This window comes from Siphateles boraxobius, unplaced genomic scaffold, assembly GCF_051911475.1.
Source record: "Siphateles boraxobius isolate OS27281-9 unplaced genomic scaffold, OSU_SipBor_1 41, whole genome shotgun sequence".
In the NCBI taxonomy this organism is placed as follows: domain Eukaryota; kingdom Metazoa; phylum Chordata; class Actinopteri; order Cypriniformes; family Leuciscidae; genus Siphateles; species Siphateles boraxobius.
The window spans coordinates 3,712,855-3,731,797 of record NW_027509042.1 but is presented as its reverse complement, the minus strand read 5'-3'; the positions used below and the strand labels follow the sequence as shown (position 1 = coordinate 3,731,797).

The window sequence follows — 18,943 nt, the reverse complement described above, 5'->3', positions numbered from 1 at the left end:
ATCCAATGACTCCCTCAAATTAATACTTCACTTGTTTCATTGATGAATCAGCGTTTTTGAATAAATCTCTTGAGTGAATGATTCAATGACAAGTACATTTTGTAGCAGTCACTGTTCACCACCTACTGGTGTAACGATGTAATCAATACAATCTTTATTTTAAAGTTGGGGTATGTGATTTGGAAAACGACCGGCAGATTTTGAAAATACACAATTCAAATGGTCCTACCTTCTTTCCTCCAACGCTGGCTCTGACTCCACCCATTCGAAGAACATGGAATCATGCAATTATGCACGAGCGAAAACTCAGATGCTCAAGAGATTGTAATGACGATTTACTACTAATCATGGAACCGGCTTTACTGACGAGATGCGCATGCGTCACAAGCTTTGAGTATGCGCACGAAGGGTGTGGTTCGACCGTTTGATTGACGAACTTACTGTCCAATGATTCCAGGTGGTCTTCGAAATGATTGGCTGGAGTTTTTTGAGTCCTGCCCGTTCCACAGATGATTAAATTGCTTAATTTTCATTTCAGTGCTTCTAACTCAGTGGCTGTAAGTGGGTTAGGAATAGGATTTCAAGTTATTTTGAAAAAATGGACAAAAAAGAGATTCAAATACCCCACCTTTAAGCATCAAGTTACTTTCAAATAAGGGATGCTCTATTTAATAGACTCCGTAGACATCAGTGTTTATATCCGAACTATAAACTTTTATCCCAGTACTTCTGTGATAATATGAATATTTGTAACACAGAAATAATGATACCGTGTGATTGAAAAGACTGTTTGGGAATCTGTTTTATACCTATACTACATGACCACTGCTCTCTCTGGTCAGCAGTGCCAACGGAGATCTGAGTGTCCTGCTGTGATTTTGTCAAAGGTTTAATAGACACAGGCTGATCGTTGTCATTTAGGAATGAGATTGCCTGGGTGTTTGAATTGAGATTGCGATTGCAATCTTTTAACGATTAATCATGCAGCTCTAATGTAAGGTTAGTTGTTTGAGAATGATGGTCATGTCTGAATCTTGGGCTTACAACAGCTTTTAAATCTAGTGGCAGATTCTTAACATGACCTAAAAGTTCTGGTTAATTAACTGAGACACTAATGATAAATCGCGCAGCCGTGATTCATGGAGAGAGAGAGAGAGAGAGAGAGAGGATAAGCTCTCGCTAGTGATGTCTTTGGCAGCGTTCTTTCGTGTCTTGGATGAAGCTCACATGCGTCACAACACGCACTGATAAGCTAAATCAAGACTTCAGCATTTTATACGGACAGAATACATGTCAGTTTATAAATGTCTGTGTGGAGGTTCACTCGAAGAACCAAATGTACCTAATTTTAAAAATAAACTCTCTCGGATGAACAAACACATTGCGTTTAATGTTTAAGTGACTCATCCCAAAACTTGACCACATTGGACTTTCTATTTGAAAAGTTGAGGTCATGTAATAAATATAAATCTTGTTCTTTTGACAAGAGAAACCACGTCGTTTTGTTGTGTCACACTGTGCGGCGAATCCACAAAACAACTTTAGCATGTGATGTTTCAGCACCAAAACCCACATCATACTGTATGACTACTAATCATCAGTAGTTCAACTTGATCAGGCGTTAAAAATGCTGGTTTAACACAGCACTACACAGATTTATTGTTATTTAAAGTTATAGCCACCTTCTTTCTATGCTAATGAGGTCAATTTCAAATTCAGTGTTATTCTACTATTTTATCATTAATATAGAATTAGTTTTTATATTTTCATTTTTGTCATTTTTATTAGTTTTTTATACATTTCTATTCATGTTAATTTCAGTTAAAGTTTTAGTGCTTCTACTTATACTGAACAGAAATTTAAAAAGTTGTCTTAGCAACTAGTTATTTCAGTTAAAGGGTTTATTTCACCCAAAATGAAAATTCTGTTATTATTTACTCACTCTCATGTCGTTTCAAACCCGCAAGACTTTTGTTCATCTTTGGAACACAAATGAAGATTTTTTTTTAACGTAATCTGAGAGATTTCTGTCCCTCCGTTGTCAGCTACGCAACTACCACTTTGACGCTTTAAAAAGTTCATAAAGAGATCATAAAACTAATCCATATGAATTGAGCGGGTTTAGTCCAAATTTTCTGAAGAGACTCGAACGCTTTATATGATTAACAGATTGAATTTAGACTTTTATTCACATTTAAACATTGATCAGAAGCTCAACCGAACCTGCTTGACGCACGAGAACAAACCTCATTGGTTCTCGAACGTCAGGCGAACATGCTTGAGCTTCTGTTTACCACAACTGATGAGTGAGTTGATCAATGTTTATATGTGAATAAAAGCCTAAATTAAATGCGTTCATCATATAAAGCGATCAAGTCTCTTCAGAAAATTTGGACTAAACTGCTAAATTCATTCAGTTTGAAGCGATCTCTTTATGAAGTGTCAAAGTAGTAGTTTTGTATCTGTCAAAGGAGGGACATACTGTAAAACTCTCAGATTTCATCAAAAAGATCTTCATTTGTGTTTCGAATATGAACCAAAGTCTTACGGATTTTGACATATTATTATATATTCATTTTTGGGTGAACTATCCCTTTAATGTTTATTTTGTTTCAGTCACCGTAAGTGAAAAACACATACAACCTTTCTTTTTTTAAATATATTTTTAGTTTTAGTTAACAATAACAACATTGAAAACTGTTCCATGGGGCACAACAGTAAATATTTTTGTTTATTATTCTAAATAATGTATAGATGACACATGCTGGATTTACACAAGACTATCACATTTTGTCTAGAATGGCTACACCATAATGGCCTTTTGTTGGATGATTGTCTTTCCTACCTTCAAATCAAATTCTGAACCCCAGTGTCACTGTATTTTTCCTTTACAGGCCTCTCGCCAAACGAGCAGCGCTTCCGAGACTGTGCCGAGGCCTATAAATCTGGTCACAACACCAGCGGAGTCTACCACATTTACATCGGAGACATGACGGAGCCAACCAAGGTGTGGGATGCGTTCTTTCACAAGTATGGGGAATCAGTGTGATATATCTTGGCTGTGACATACAGAACGAGGAACAGTGGACATGTAAGAGAGTGAGACTGAGATGTATCATGTGCTTCTGACAGGTCTTTTGTGATATGGTGGCAAGTGGAGGTGGCTGGACAGTATTCCAACGCAGAGTTAATGGAGGTGTGAACTTCCAGAAAAGCTGGATAGAGTACAAACTGGTGAGTGGACATAAAGCCAAAAATCACATAACGTTTACATGTGACTGTAAAAAACTGTCAATCAACCATACATTAGCAACCACCCAGAACACTCTAGCATTATGCCAGTACAGACAAATGTTACTCATTACATTTGTAGACAATGAGGAACATCTTTATTATGTTTTAAGAATATGGTGACATTTAAGGAATGTTTTTCTTCCCGTGCTGGGAAGACTTGATTAAAAGCTTCTGATGACACAGACTCAAAAACTGGCCAAAGCACCGAGAAGCACAGAGTCTAAAATTGTACGTGACAGATTGGCATAATTGGCAGTAGCCTTTATGTTTGGTGCATTGTGTATTTAATAGCGGCACATTTTGCTGATATTTTAAGTGCTTAAATATGCTGAAATTGATTTCAAACTAGCAGGTCTGTGAGACCGCAGCAGTGGAAATCGATACTGCAATTTTCTATCTTTATTATTAATCTTGTGCCAAATGACCTTTATTTAAAAAGCTGAAAAGGATAAGTCCCTTTTCTGGGAAGCACGTAATAATAAAAGACTTACAGTGCTGATTTATTTCAAGAAAACAAAACTGCTGACTTGTGTCTAATTCTGCGTTTGATTCAAAGTTGGATATGTGATATTACTACTTGAGATCTAACCATAAAGTGTTGTCCAATGATAAGAAGATGAAGTGCAATCAAGCAAAATGGCAACAGAGATGATCATTTACTCTGTTTTGCACAAGAAGCTTTTACTCTTTGATGCATTTTACTTGCTTAAAGTGATTATCATTAACTACTAATCATATGTTGGGAAACTTCCAATCAACTTCAATGGGAGTTTTATTGCTTTCCCAAATAGGAAGTTTGAAATCCCAACTTTACAAGATGAATGGAACACAGCATAAGTTTGGTTTTTGTTGTTCCCACAGGGATTTGGTGATCTTAACGGAGAGCACTGGTTGGGTAATGAGGCTGTTCACCTGATCACCAGTCAAGCCGAGTATTCCCTCCGAGTGGAACTTAAGGACTGGGAGGAGAACGGTGCATATGCACTGTATGGCAAATTTCAGCTGGCCAGTGAAAAACAGCAGTACAGGTATCACCTGAATACTGTAACAATTAAGACTAATTTTAATGAGATGTTTCGGATGATGTGATAATGTTAGGCAACATGTCTCAATCGTAATCTTGAACGTGTTTCTCTTTCTCCAGACTCTTGCTAGGGGGCTACAGCGGAACATCAGGACAGCAAAGTAGCTTAGCGTCAAACGGCACAGGCTTCAGCACTCGTGACGCTGACAATGACAAGTGCGTTTGCAAGTGCGCCCTCATGATGACCGGAGGTGAGCTACTGCACATTATCTCATCCAAAACATAGATTTAAAATATTAAATACGAACGAACAGCATTATTGAATGCACTGATGCAACGTTGAGGAGTTCTTATTAAGACCTGTCTGGAACTACTTTAGCTGTGCGTTTCCCTGAAAATAATTGTACAATAATTGCACACGTTCAGTATAAATAAATAAAAAAGAACAGAGCCTCTGCTTTTAAACAACAACAAAAACATTTGATTCTAGCTTCATGCATTCTTTTTTTTATCAAAGCTTGAATGTGGGTAAGCAACATTTCGAACAAAAAGCTGAGAAAATATGGTTTTGTCTGATGCTGGCTGCGTCCAAAATCACATACTCTCTTGAGTAGGTACTTATTTTGAATAAGTATTGACTTCGCGACCGCTAAAAAAGTACATTCTATATAGTATGAGTGTGTGTAGTATGAATGTAATCCAGACGTACTACATTCGCCATGTTGTTATTATCATGTGGTCAACCAGTGTCAGTTATGTCGCTTCACTGCCATTCACAAATCCTCTCCCGTGGCCTCATGGGAAGTGTGCATTCTGCTGCACACTTCAGAATCTCATCGGAAGAAGTACTTCATAAAGTACTTTTTGCCTACAATTTTATGAGTACTGTGTATTCAATACTTTTTTTGTCACACACTGTAGGGAAGTATGCGATTTTGGATGAAGCCTTTGTCCAAATCAGATTCAGAACGATGATCAAAACATTCAGTGGATCGTGTAGATCGAGTCATCGACGACCCAAAAGCTTCCTCTGTCATATACCTCTTTGTGGGTTTGACATTTTTCTCAGGCAGTTTTGATTTATATGCTGCTGAATGTTTGATGATCACATTAGCTTACAAATTCTGGTTAACGCACATATTCTTCTTCAACGGAAAAACTCATCAATGGCGAGGAAAGAGTTAACTTTCATTCATCCGAATGATGAAAACATCACCAGAATTGAACAAAGACCTTGATCTTAGATTATAAACAGTCATTTGACTTAAAATACTTGTTACATAAAGACTAATCTGATTGTAGACGGGCACTCACCAAGCCATCTACATTCATATCTTCTCACATTTCTTCAATTGTGGCCTGGATCTGAAGCCGAAACGGTAATGCAAAATCCCTGTGATCCTCTGCTAATCGAAGAAAACGCAACCCCGTCGCAGAATCATGTAAAACACGTCCAGAGTTCAAACCCGCTTTTCAACGCCCGCTATCCAAACAATTTACTCTATGGCTGCACTCGACTACAGATCCCACACCTCTGGGCTCCAAGATAAACAGCTTTTAAATAGCATGCATTGCGATTGATTTTGAAAGTTGTTGGAGTTAATTACAGTCGAACCGGCTGGAGACCTTCGAGTGCCCTTTATGTTTGCATTTCAAATGGTAATCAAAAGATCGAAAGATGGATCCATCTGTGCGGACGGTCCAAACTAAACATGCGTTGAGGGAGGTGATACTGATTTAATCAGGGCTAGATAGACGGTGTCCTTTCTGAAGAGTGAAAGTCTGGTTTTTATTGAAGAATCACAGTTTGCTTTGACAGGTCTTGCTGAGACATCAACCGCACAATGGGAATTACATACTCTTTGAAACACTGACAGACTGCAGAGAGAAAAATAAAAAGACGTAATATAGAGGAGAGGGATGGGTCAAAGGGTTTGATTGTTTTGAGATGTCATTTTTAAGCCTGTCATCATTTGTTCAACCTCATGCCATTCCAAAACCCGTATGACTTTCTTTCTTCTGTGGAATGCAAAATAAAATATTTTGCATAATCCCCAGGTTGCTTTTTTCATTTTGTATTGTAAGTCTTTCAAGCTCCAAAAAGCAGCGTAAAAGTACTATACAACTAGTCCATACGAATCATGCCTTATATTCTTAAGATTTCCAAAGCCATTTGATTAATGTGAAAATTATTACAAAAACAGTTTTTAAATATTAAAAAATGTATAGACTTCATAAACAAAATTCCCAGAAGAATTAAACATGGATGTAAAATTAAGACCCCTGGTATTTGAGTATTATTTAAATATTTTAAGTTTCTATTAAGATTTTTTATTAGATTTTTTTTAGTATAATTCTTAGTAATATTGTTGTGTGCTTTTGAGATTTTTTAAACTAAACTAAACATGTAATGTTCATTTAGTTTATGTTTTCTAATAGGCCTAATTTCAAGACCAATAATAACCCTGATAAAGACCCAAAGTGGTCTAAACATTAAATTCTAAAATATGATACATTTGTTTAAAGTATTTATCTCAATCTCTTCTCATTTGTCATTCATTCAGGCTGGTGGTTTGATGCTTGTGGTCTGTCCAACCTTAATGGAATCTACTACACCGTGGGTCACAACATCCGCAAGCTCAATGGCATTAAGTGGCATCACTTCCGGGGACCCAGCTATTCACTCCAGTCCACTTCCATGATGATCCGACCAGCTGATTTCTGACCTGAAGCTTGTCATGTTGTCTGAATGGCTGGACTTTAAGCAGCCTGCTTTGGGACATAGAAGCAATGAGGTGGAGACAGATAAAAATCTCATTCAATGGAAGAACAGTGATGAATGGAGGTGGGTGCGATTAGACTGAAAATTCAGCTTCATTCCAAAATTCATGCCACTGTTCACCTTTTACACATGCAAACATGCTTCACCCTCACAGCTGAATTCCCGTGTCGCTCATAACCTAAAACATTCTCAATGATGGCCATGGCGACTTTCGTTGTACTCTCATGGTGTCAGAACATCATTTGTGGCATGAAAAAAATCCCAAAGGAATAACTTTTGAACTTAACAAGACTAAAGGCTCACGAGCCTCACTAGATTCCGGAACTGTTCTGGATGTTCCAGAGGAATACCAGAGGCTCCTTCATGTCTGAGAGGTTTTACACTATTTTGTAAAAGATAATAGCTGGTAACTACTTAGCGAGGCAGCTGACTAAGTAGGTAGACTAATGTTAAAAGTTTGGGGATGGTATTAATTTTTTTTATTTTATTTTTAAAGAAAATGCCCACCAGGGCTGCATTTATTTGATAAAAAATATACTAAACACAGTTATATTTTGAAATATTATTTCAATTTTAAATAGCTGTTTTCGATTTGAATAAAATTGAAAATATAATTTATTCCTGTGTTGCAAAGCTGAATTTTCAGCATCATTCCTCCAGTCTTCAGTGTCACATGATCCTTCAGAAATCATACTAATATGCTGATTTGTTGTTTAAGAAGCGTTTTGTAGTATTACCAATGTTCAAAACAGTTGTGCTGCTTCATATTTTTGTGGAAACCATGATACAATGATACTTTAATTGAGTTCTTTCCAACAGCATTTTTTTAACAATATATATATATATATATATATATATATGTTCACCGTGATTTTGCCAAGTAAGACATGGTCCTGGATCAACATTCCTGTCCCAAAATGTAGTCCTTACCCAATCCCTACCCCTAAACCTAACCCTACCCATAACGTTTCTCTAAAATCAGAGGGTAATGATAGGTGAATGACACTGATGTTTAAGTACTTCACCTTGGTTCTAAGCTTAAACTTGACGTAAACTGTAAACTTGTCCCTCAAATCTGATTGGTTAATTGGAAAGTTGATCCAGGATCAACAACGATGTTGATCCAGGAACATGCGGTACTTGGTGAAATCACGTTCACCAACTAGGAAGACATCTAGTCCGGTAGATAGTTTGAGACATTGCATCATTGCATCAACTGGATATTTTATTATATTTTGCATCTTTCTTTTTTGTGCTCATTAGGCCCGAAACATACTCTACTACAGACAGGTATGTGAACACAAACGCTTCTGGCTGCACAAGATCTGGCTGTCGTTGCATTCTGAAAATTTAATATGCATCACATTCTTAGCATTGTTGTAAGGGCCACTTTAGCAGGCATTAGCGTAAACAGCCTTGCTTACTGTCTTGGCAGAGCAACAGTTTAAAGAAAAACTTGCTTGGCAAGTGATTTGTATTTGCCATGTTTTTAGCTACTGAAGGTATACAATAGAGTTTCCTCTTGAGTACAGGAGTTTGTTACAGCAATGCAAAATCAATGTGTTGCATTTGTGTACTTGCATAAAGGGTGTTTATGGTCTTATAATTGTTGTACCTGTGTGATTTGTGATTTGTTTTGTGTGTAAGAGAAAGATACTATATTTTGTTTACTGATGTTCTGTGTGACCTGTTGTTTCCATTTAAAAAATATATCATGTTTTTTTAGGAGGATGCACTTTAAGGAGCAAAGTACAAGGGTTAAACAACAGATCCGCGGATAGGAGTTGATTGTTCCTATAACTGTACAATATGAACAATGATATTAATTGCTGCTGTGGTATATACATGAACACATAAACTGAGCATAAACCTTTCAACATGCATTATTACCTTCTGCCCATGAACCTTTCATCACATATCAATACTGTTTGATAATAAACCCTTCAGATCATTACTGAACTGTCAAACTGGATAATAGCTTTTCAACAGGCCGGGTTTATTTTACTATCCTGTACAAGAAGTTGAAGACGCCAAAGGCTTTCCTGTCTTTTTGTGGTTCAGACTTTGTGTTTTTATTTAACTGAAAATCAATTGTTCTGCCAAGAACCGCCGGAGCGAGCCATATGGAAGACATTCCTCCTTGATCATTTTTCATTCGCTTTGTAAAAATGTCAATTTGTCATGTCAGATATTCATTTTTTTTTTCATTCTGTTTTTTAAGAGGTCTACATGAGCAATAAACTGCTTAGATATTTGGTGCATATTTTGATCACATGTACTGTATTATATGATCTAATATTTCATGCATGATATTTATAGTATATTTATTGAATTATATTGATGGATCTTTAATGAATAATCACTGCATAGAGGTGCTGATTGCGTTATAATGGCATGACAAGAACGTGTCAAATGTCAAACTCTCACTATTTTTGCAAGAGGATTCATGAAGGGAAACAGACAGGGAAAAATAAACGAGTCCCTGTCACATTTTTAAGAGCCTCCAAAAATAATTGGGTGCCGGTAGATCGTCTATGAAATATTAGCAAATGACATATGATGCTTGGATATAAATTTGTCATAATACAAGGATACTTCTAAATGGCAATGAAGAAACATGTTTTATGGAAACATGGTGCAGTTACAACATCTGCCAGCGGGGCAAACTGAGCCATGCTAACAAGGATTATTGGCCGATTTATTTTTACCAATTTTTTCTAATTATTTACAGGGTTTTACTGCTTTTATACAACACGACAAGTAGAGAGAATGAGATTCTTCTTGTGAGTGTATGCACTAACCCTTGCACTAGTGTTGTAGTCAACCTAAACCGAGGCCAAGTCCAGACCAAGACAAGACCAAGACCAAGGCTGGGCGAGATCGAGACAAGACAAGACTTTCAAAAAACGCTCTTGATCCCAGTCTCAAGATCAAGACCCGTGTCGAGTACTACAACACTACCTTGCACAACAACTATATGATCTGTTCATGTGCATGGTGCTGTGTTGTTGTGGTGAAGATGGGATGGGATGGGATGGGGGGGAGGGGCTAATTATACATATTTAAGATGTTTGGTCACCTGTGCAAAAGAAGTGTATGCTTGAGACAAGCCTTATTATATATACGTGCCACAAAAATGACCTATACTGTGAATCTCATCTCGCAAACAGAAGCCTACAGAAATTCTGTTTAAAAAAGAAACTATAACCAAAAGAAATATAGGAAATACTAATCAACATTCAACACCATTCAGTAGAAAAAATGGTTATTGTTTTCATGCAGTTATTCTCTAGCTCCATCTGCTGACCAGACCAGTCACATCAACTCTATAATATCAATTTAGCACACCTTATGCCTCAGGTCTACAGCATGACCTCTATAAATGATCATTCTAAATGCTTATGAAATATTTATCTACTGTATATCTTTACCAGTTTACTATCAACTGTTTTTCAGGTCTGGATGAAGACTGTAGGTTGTACATTCAGGTCAGAGCAGTACTGCATGACAACTGAATTTGACTCTTTTATATCATTCATTCTTTCTTGTTCCTCCTCTCTCTCCTTCTCTCCCTCCCTTCCTCTTTCGACCTCGATTCTGTCTCTCTTTTTTCTTTTTTTGCTCTGCCCCTCCAGCTCTTGTTCCTCTGGAGAAGCTAGAGGGAAATCTAGGTTATGATGAAAATTCTCTAAGGCAATTGCATGAAGTGTGTTGCAGTTGATTTCTGTTTGACTAATATTTAGCTTTATAATCCACATATTTAACAAGATACCAAGATACAAGAGATCATCCCTGTGAAGTGCCATAATGATGTTCTTGAGAAATCAGGAGGTCAGACTTCACCAGTAGGGGGCAGATGGTGACAGTGGTTTATTAGTATGGTGAAATGACCAAAGATTACCAGGGTCACTGGTGTTGTGCAGTATCTTTTCATCTTAATAAATTGCTTAAAATATGCATAAGCATACAAATATTAAAGAAGGAAATCATTCATGTCTAACAATTAAGTGAACAAACATGTTAGTTTGAAATACTTGTGCTTTTTTAAACCCAGGTTTGAGTTGATAGACTACTGTAATTTTCTCATAGCTGCATTTCTAACGCGAAAAGCTGGCAATTTTTAAAGGGGTGGTAAAAACTGGAGTCAGACAAAGAAGGAGCGACTCAAGAAGAAGTGACAACATGTAGACAACATTTCTGAATGGTTAATTGATGAATTTATGTCGCTTTAATTGTAGTTATCTTTTAGTCAATAGCATATTCTGTCTTGATAATCTATAAATCATGTTCCGGGGCGGGGTTTATGTCAATTTTAGGGTTAGTGATGTCACTAACCCAGGAGGAATGTCGTTTTTGTTGTAGTCCTAAAAAAGCAATTTTTCAAAATGAAAATATCTCCCTTTACTTTGAACTTTGATCTTTGTAACTTTGCAGATGTTGTTTATGCTATTACACACTAACTAAAGTTAGAAAAGTGAAATCATAATCAACCACCCCTTTAAAGAAATATTTCAATATTTACAATATAACAGAAGTTTCTTCATTTGCTTCTCTCTTCATGCAAACTGTTTCAAGCAAAACAGGTTTTACTGTGAATATTGTTTTAATCGCTAATCATTCAAATTATATCACTTTCCAACCTGATGGTCTCTTTTGTAATATCGCTTTAAATTACAAGAGCTATTTCCTAATGACATCATTTACAGGAAGTGACATCATTGTGGAGGGAAAACAACAGTGCAGTGCAAACATTAGTGAGTATAAGTGGTTTGATTTTATGAGTTATGTGATGTTAGGTTTTTTCTCACTCTAATACTGTATATACCATGCTGTCTGATAAAGTTACAGATATCAGCTTGATAATTTTTGAAGTTTGACATCCTAATTCAAGTTAAATTAAATAAGTCAAATTGTCTTGCTATTGTGCAAATAATCAGGTCATGATTGATAAAGCTTGACCAGAGTGTACAATAACATCTGAAAATGTACAGTGAAGCACTTACAATTCACATCTACACTCTTAAAAAAAAAAAAAGAAAGGTTCGAAAATTGGCTTTAGCAGAAAAAAGAACCATGTTTGGTTCCCCAAATAACATTTGATTTTAGTAAAAAAAATTTATTTGTGTGAAGAACATAATCTGAAGAATGTTTTCCACTATAAAGAACCTTTAGTGGAATGGAAAGGTTCAATGGATGTTAACGGATCTTCATGGAACCATCAATGCCAATAAAGAACCTTTGTTTTTAAGAGTGTGTGTTCAAAGCTTTATGATGGGTTTGTGCAACTGAATGTGCAACTCGATGCAAAATTGTGTTGTTTGAGTTTACATGTTAATAATGGGGTTGAAATATTGCAACCTTGCACAAACAATTTTAATTATCTCACTAGTCTTGTCAAACACATGTATGTTTGAATTTTCCTGATTATACTCAAAATATTGTGTATTTTAACATGTATATAGGCTTCCGTTGTAATTGCATTACTGTAAATGTGATTCTTGCTTGTCTGTCAAAAGTATTTCCTGCTGTCAGTAGAGCTTAACTTGTATTGAGTGGGGAACATTTCTTTAAAGGGTCAGTTCCCCAAAAATGAATATTCTGTAATCATTTACTCACCCTCATGTCATTCCAAACCCGTAAGACTTTCGTTCATCTTCAGAACACAAATCGAAATCTTTTTAATGAAATCTGAGAGCTTTCTTTTCCTCCATTATCAGCTACGCAACTACTACTGTGATACTTCAAAAAGTTCATAAAGAGATCATAAAACTAATCCATATGTATTGAGTGGGTTTAGTCCAAATTCTCTGAAGAGACTCGATCACTTTATATGATGAACAGATTGAATTTAGTCTTTTATTCACATTTAAACATTGATCAGCAAACATAAACAGAAGCTCAACCGAACCTGCTTGACGCGTGAGAACAAACCTCATTGGTTTTACAGAAGCTCAAACGTGACGCATAACACAATAATGAACCTCATTGGTTCTCGCACGTCACGTGAACATGCTTGAGCTTCCATTTACCACAACTGATGTGTGAGTTGATGAATGTTTATATGTGAATAAAAGCCTAAATTGAATCTGCTATCATATAAAAGTGATAGCATCTCTTCAGAAAATTTGAACTAAACCGCTCAATTCACATGGATTAGTTTTAGGATCTCTTTATGAACTTTTTGAAGTGTCTAAGTCTCAGTTGTGTATCTGTCAATGGAAGGACAGAAATCTCTCAGATTACGTTCAAAATATCTTCATTTGTGTTCCGAAGATGAACTAAAGTCTTACGGGTTTGGAATGACATGAGGGTGAGTGAATGATTAAATAATTTAATTTTTGGGTGAACTAACCCTTTAACCTTAATTTAGTCAGGTAGCAACTAAATAAACGTAAGCAGAATTCACTGTGTCACTGATGTCTCATGTGAATATTGCCTGCAATGTTGGCATGTTAAACACTTTTCCAAAACAGTGGTTGGTAATGCAGCTGTCCCGTCCCATCATTCTTAAAGCAGGAGGTCTGTGCATGCACTCGGCTTCAGCTATTCTAGATTGATCGTAAACACTCTAGCTCAGGGGGGCTGAGGATACTGACACTATGGTGCAGTTTGAATCTATTTTTGTGTGGTTTGATGTATCAATGCTGCTTTCATGTTAGTCTGTTTTCATGCATTCTTACACACTTGCTGATGCATAATTTTACAGCTGGATAATGAAGTCTTTTATACTGTCTGCTTATGTAAGGACATTCATTCTAGTATTTCACTTGTTGTACATATATTTATATATATATTTATCTTGCTTGCAGTATCATGTCAAAAATGTCAAAAATGTTTCAAATTATTGGCTAGAAAATACCATAATCTTTCTATGTTATTTAGACATGATAATATATCATGGTACATGTCCAGTAGTATTATACTATTGTATAAGTGAAGTTTCTTCTAAATGGATGTTATTGAAGCATCAGAGTGTATTTAGAAATGTGATGATTCAAACTGATTCATTAGGGTTGAATTATACATGAACCATATTAGGCGAATGTCATAATGAAAATGTTGGATATCTCACAATTTTTTTTATATATATATTTTTGCCAATATCTACATTTCTTTATTTCTTCAGAACTGAATAGGAAAATCTGGATTGTTTGCTAATGAATATATATATGACGTGTAAGAGTGAATAAATGGATGTTTGAAATGGCGCTGATGTTCATGTGTGACACCAAAGCATCAAAACCGCATGACAGGGACAGAATGATGTGTACATTACAGAGATACTGTTGTGCACTTTATTTGCCTTTGTCAACAGTGGGGCAAAGAAACGTGTGTACATGCGTGTTTGTTTGATTTTACATGGATCAGCATAATGGCTGACTGTTTATTTGAAACACAGTGTACTTGGTAATGTTAATAACCTTGGCATCTACTGTTTGATCATGTAAATAGCAAAGTAGATCACACATATACTTAAACTGATGAACTTTTTATTAAATTATTCTATGCTGTGCTGTATTCTTCTATTAGTGTTTGTGCATCTTATTAGGTAATACTACACATGACTCTGTTTTTAAATTTAGCATTTGTTCCCCTTAACTTTCATTACATGTTTCCAATCTGCTGTCCAAGAGGTTATAAAGTAAATATACGCAGGGGCTATTACAGGCAAATCGATAAATCATTCAAATTATGCAGAGGCCTCTCTAGGGGCGACGTGACAGACTCACACTGTCTAACACAAACACCGAACATGTGATTTCACATGCAAGTGAATCTCATGTCTGTCATGAAGAACATGCTTGATCAAAAGAAAGAAATAAGTAAATAGATTTTACATAAAGAAAATAAAGTTATTAATATATATTAATAAATATTTTTAGGACAATTATTCTTTGTATGCATTGTGAAAATATTCCATAGTCGTTACTGTAATGCAAAAGAGATGGTTTAAACCATGTTTTAATTAAATGTGTCGTACTAAGCCTATTACTTGTATTTGTTTTGTTTTATTATATATGTGTGTGTGTGCGTGCGTGCGTGCGTGCGTGCGTGCGTGTGTGTGTGTGTGTGTGTGTCATAAATGCAAATATGTTGTTGTTATATTATAAAATGTTTTACTTTCCTACACTTTTAAATGGTTCTTAACTGTGTGCAATGAACTTATATTTGAATGTATATTTATATTGACATTTTTCCTTTTCTGCTTTCATTTCACAGCTCAGGATAGTCACTGGTGGGACTGTTTTTGTTCATATGGTGCCATCAGCCAATCAGCATTGTCCATGAAAAGATGACAGCATGCAGATCATGGATTTTGAAGGATGTATGCCGCAGCCGAGGTACTGAAATTGACAAAAGGCCAAAAGATATCTTTCTCCTGGTGTTACAGACCTCCTTGTACAAACTGGTAGGCTATATATGCTTGTTTATACGGGTTTGAACATTGTTTTGCATTTGCAGTTTTGAATTAACAACTAGGGAGAAGGAGAAAATAGAAAATATACTTTATGCAAAAACTTGTCCAACACGTTGAAAGTGTGACGTAACAAACCTCCATCCTCAAGGGGGCGATAGAGGTACCCTCAGATGTCTGTGCAGTTAAACTGGATGTGTTGTTGCAGATCATTTCAGGAAAATTAAAATGACAATGTTCAAACTGCAGCATTACATTAGATGCTTTTGTATTACTTGTAGCTCTTTCCAGTTGATTACGTTTGTTCATTGAACATTGTGACAGGCTGCAGATTCTACAGAAGAGAATTTGTTTAGTTTTGCACATGAAGAAATGGTTGTGAAAGGTGAAATCTGTTTGAAAATCGCATGCGTGATAATCTGTCAAATCTCATCAGACGTGTTCAACAAAGCACAATCAGTGACTTCTGTGTGCATGCGGTCGGGGGTCGCGACATGCTCCCGAAGCAGACCTGATTGCATCTATTGATATGATTAAGAACGGGAGAAAGAAAAGCAGGAAAGCAAAAAAGGGAATCAAGATTCAAAAAGAGAGGGGGGAAGATGGGGAGGTGAGAAGGAAAAGTGGAGAGACAGGGTTTATTTTCGAGCAGGTGCTACTGCGTGCTGAGAGTGCCTGAGGACAGTTTGAGTATCTGATCTGAGTCATACTCACATATGACTCACAAACCACACCGGCCCTTATTAACGTGGAGAGAGAGAGAGAGGAGCGACGTCTGGGTGTCGTTTAACACCTTTTGCAGTACCTGGTGACAGTCCCTTATGTAAGCTTTGTATTTCTGGTTTGTTAATTCAGACTCATTGGATGGCTAAATTAGGTGGCCCATGTGGTAAAATCACATCTACTTCAAGAGCGCTCTGAGAATCTGAAGCTCTTTCAAGAAAATAACAGCAGTTCCAAGCGCCAAGCCTTACATGCCTTACAAGCCTTACTACCTTTCCATGGTACTGTAATCGTATCAGATGATAATGTCAACTTTGGACTATGACATATTTCATATAGTTGCATTTTAATATTACACTGTAAAAAGTGATCAGTTGACTTAACTTAAAAAAAAAGGTGAGGAAAGCCGTTATTTCAAACCAAAGTATTATCCTACCATTTTACAAATGCAAAACACCATGCCCTTACAAAAAAATAACATGGTATCAAATGCATGGATGTTTTTTGTTTTTGTTTTATTGGACATGTACTGTACCATAGTACAACCATGATATTTCTGGACAATCTTGGGGTTATAAAAGTGAGTGTTTAATATTTTGTTTAATATATTATCATGGATTTATATGGTTCTTCAAAGAATAGCATGATATTATCATGATACATTTTTTTTAAACAGTGTACTATGTCCCATAAATTCACGGTAATTCCACGGTACTCTGTGATACTTTTTGTTAGTGAAACTAGAATTAATCTGAATTGATATATTCAGTTAATCTATGTCATACCAAAAAAAAAAAAAGTAGAATTGGCGTAAAAGAAAGTAATGCAGCTTTATTAGTGACAGCACGACAAGCTTGACATACCAAAGCTGCTGACAAAGCACAGTAAAAATATTGTGGTGAATATATAGTTCAAGGGTACATTTTGTAGGTCAGGTTGTCTGTTAATAGAACAAAGACAGAAATACAAAGTGACTTCAACTAGCTTATGTCATTCTAATATTATTGCTACCCGGTCCAGTAACCCACTATTAATAGAGTCCATTCATCATGTTTAGCAAAAAAAAAAAAAAAAGGTCTGCAGTCTTAACTTTATCCTGAGGAATTGCTTATGATGAGACCATTTCCAAAAACATGTGGTAATACCATTGAACTTTTTTGTATTGGCTAACCACTATGTGTGAATGCTAATAATAAACTTGTCTTTCCTATACATTCAAAGCATTATTTAGTATGAAATATTACAAAATCCACCATGTTTTTGCTGGTTAAGCAGAGACAATTAGCGATACAGCTGTGTGCTAACTCTGAGCTAAAATGCGGGGTTGGCTTGTTTACGAGGAGTGAGAGGACACTAATTGTCTCATCCAAGCTGGTTTCTAATGATACCCAAGCTGTCAAACCACTACTGCTGCTGCGCTAAAGCTAGTTGCGCTGACATGTAGTGCTGTCAATGAAAAGACTGACTACTGTGTAGGGCTAACGTCATTGTGTAGCACAGTGTTGATTAGCGCATTTCTCATGTTCTGTTAATGAGACGACTCCGTTAAAGAAGAAATGATTTTATATGCGGTTCAATCTTTGTGCTAATGCCCAAGTGAGATTAGACATGCATTCAGGTTATTGAGTTGAATGTCAGCTCATTGTATTTATTATAAAGCACATTTATCGTAATGTGTTTTTCGATGCTAATAGCTTTATCATTTAAGTAACTGTGAATTGTTTACGTCTAGGACAACAGAGTCTTAATAGAGTTTTCAGTCATGTATCATTTCAATATGTAAATGCAGAGGTACAAATGAGATGTGGTGGAAGGATTTTCTTTAAATAACAAATACATTTCTGAAATTTTAGTATGATTGCGGATCATTTGGCCTTGGACGAACCCAATGAGAAATGCTTCAGTTCATATTGAGATTTACATATTTTGGATTTGATGTTGAAATCTCTTCTGAAACAGTAGACACCATTTGTTCTTCATACAATCTTCTTGTTGAGATATTAAAGCTATATTACTGAGATATCACAATACCCCCTTTGTTATTTTCTTCCCAAGGAAAGCCATTTATGTCTCCGAATGAGTTAAATGTGAATTGTCTGAGGTTGTGAATGTCTTGATTTTACAGATACATTACGAGATCCTACATTGAAGCTTTTAATAAGCATTAATGTGAGTATGTTGTGCTGCATTGTGAGCCAGTAAGTGCATCCAGCTGGTGGTGTTAGCGGTGATATAAGTGACGGTTTATTTCCTCGGTACACTCCTCCTCCGTATGTGAGTCACCAAAAGCCAGAGGATGCAGGAAGAGATGAGAACAACACCCAAAATGACAGTCGTTTTATTTCTGTCCCCAAAGACTCAGGAATCTTGTGTGGGAGCTAAAAACAGGCAAAGACATTATGCGGAGGAAATTTATCGCATATAGATTTCTTATAATCCATGAGCAATTAAGGTTTAGACTCACGTTGAGTTATGGGGCCATGCATTCTGTTATTACCATGCATGAGCTGTGCAAAGTTATAATGACCAAGGCTGAATAAGAAAATAAAATGTCAATTTTGGTTTGTAAATTTATATTTGTGAATATCGATACTAGATACATTATTTATACTTTGTTGTTATTAAGCCATTGAGGTGACTGGGAAAAAGTGTCCTATTCAGGCTGAATTCACCCCTAAACAAAAATGTCTTTACACTCAGATAT

The 18,943-nt window shown here is 36.2% G+C and overlaps 1 protein-coding gene and 1 long non-coding RNA gene across 2 annotated transcripts in view; both read left to right on the top strand.

Annotated features, from left to right (window-relative positions):
- The window catches only part of angpt4 (angiopoietin 4), a 43,226-nt gene extending 35,343 nt beyond the window's left edge, over positions 1-7,883 (top strand). The window contains exons 5-9 of the mRNA XM_077197860.1: positions 2,895-3,007; positions 3,133-3,234; positions 4,156-4,322; positions 4,439-4,569; positions 6,883-7,883. Coding sequence (XP_077053975.1) covers positions 2,895-3,007; positions 3,133-3,234; positions 4,156-4,322; positions 4,439-4,569; positions 6,883-7,043 — 674 coding nt within the window. The 3' untranslated portion in view covers positions 7,044-7,883. The remainder of the gene's footprint in view (positions 1-2,894; positions 3,008-3,132; positions 3,235-4,155; positions 4,323-4,438; positions 4,570-6,882) is intronic.
- A 3,928-nt stretch (positions 7,884-11,811) lies between these two features.
- Positions 11,812-18,849, top strand: LOC143706192 (uncharacterized). Its single transcript, XR_013192944.1, has 3 exons — positions 11,812-11,854; positions 15,321-15,510; positions 18,365-18,849. It is a non-coding gene; the product is annotated as an uncharacterized LOC143706192 (long non-coding RNA).
- The last annotated feature ends 94 nt before the right edge of the window (positions 18,850-18,943 follow it).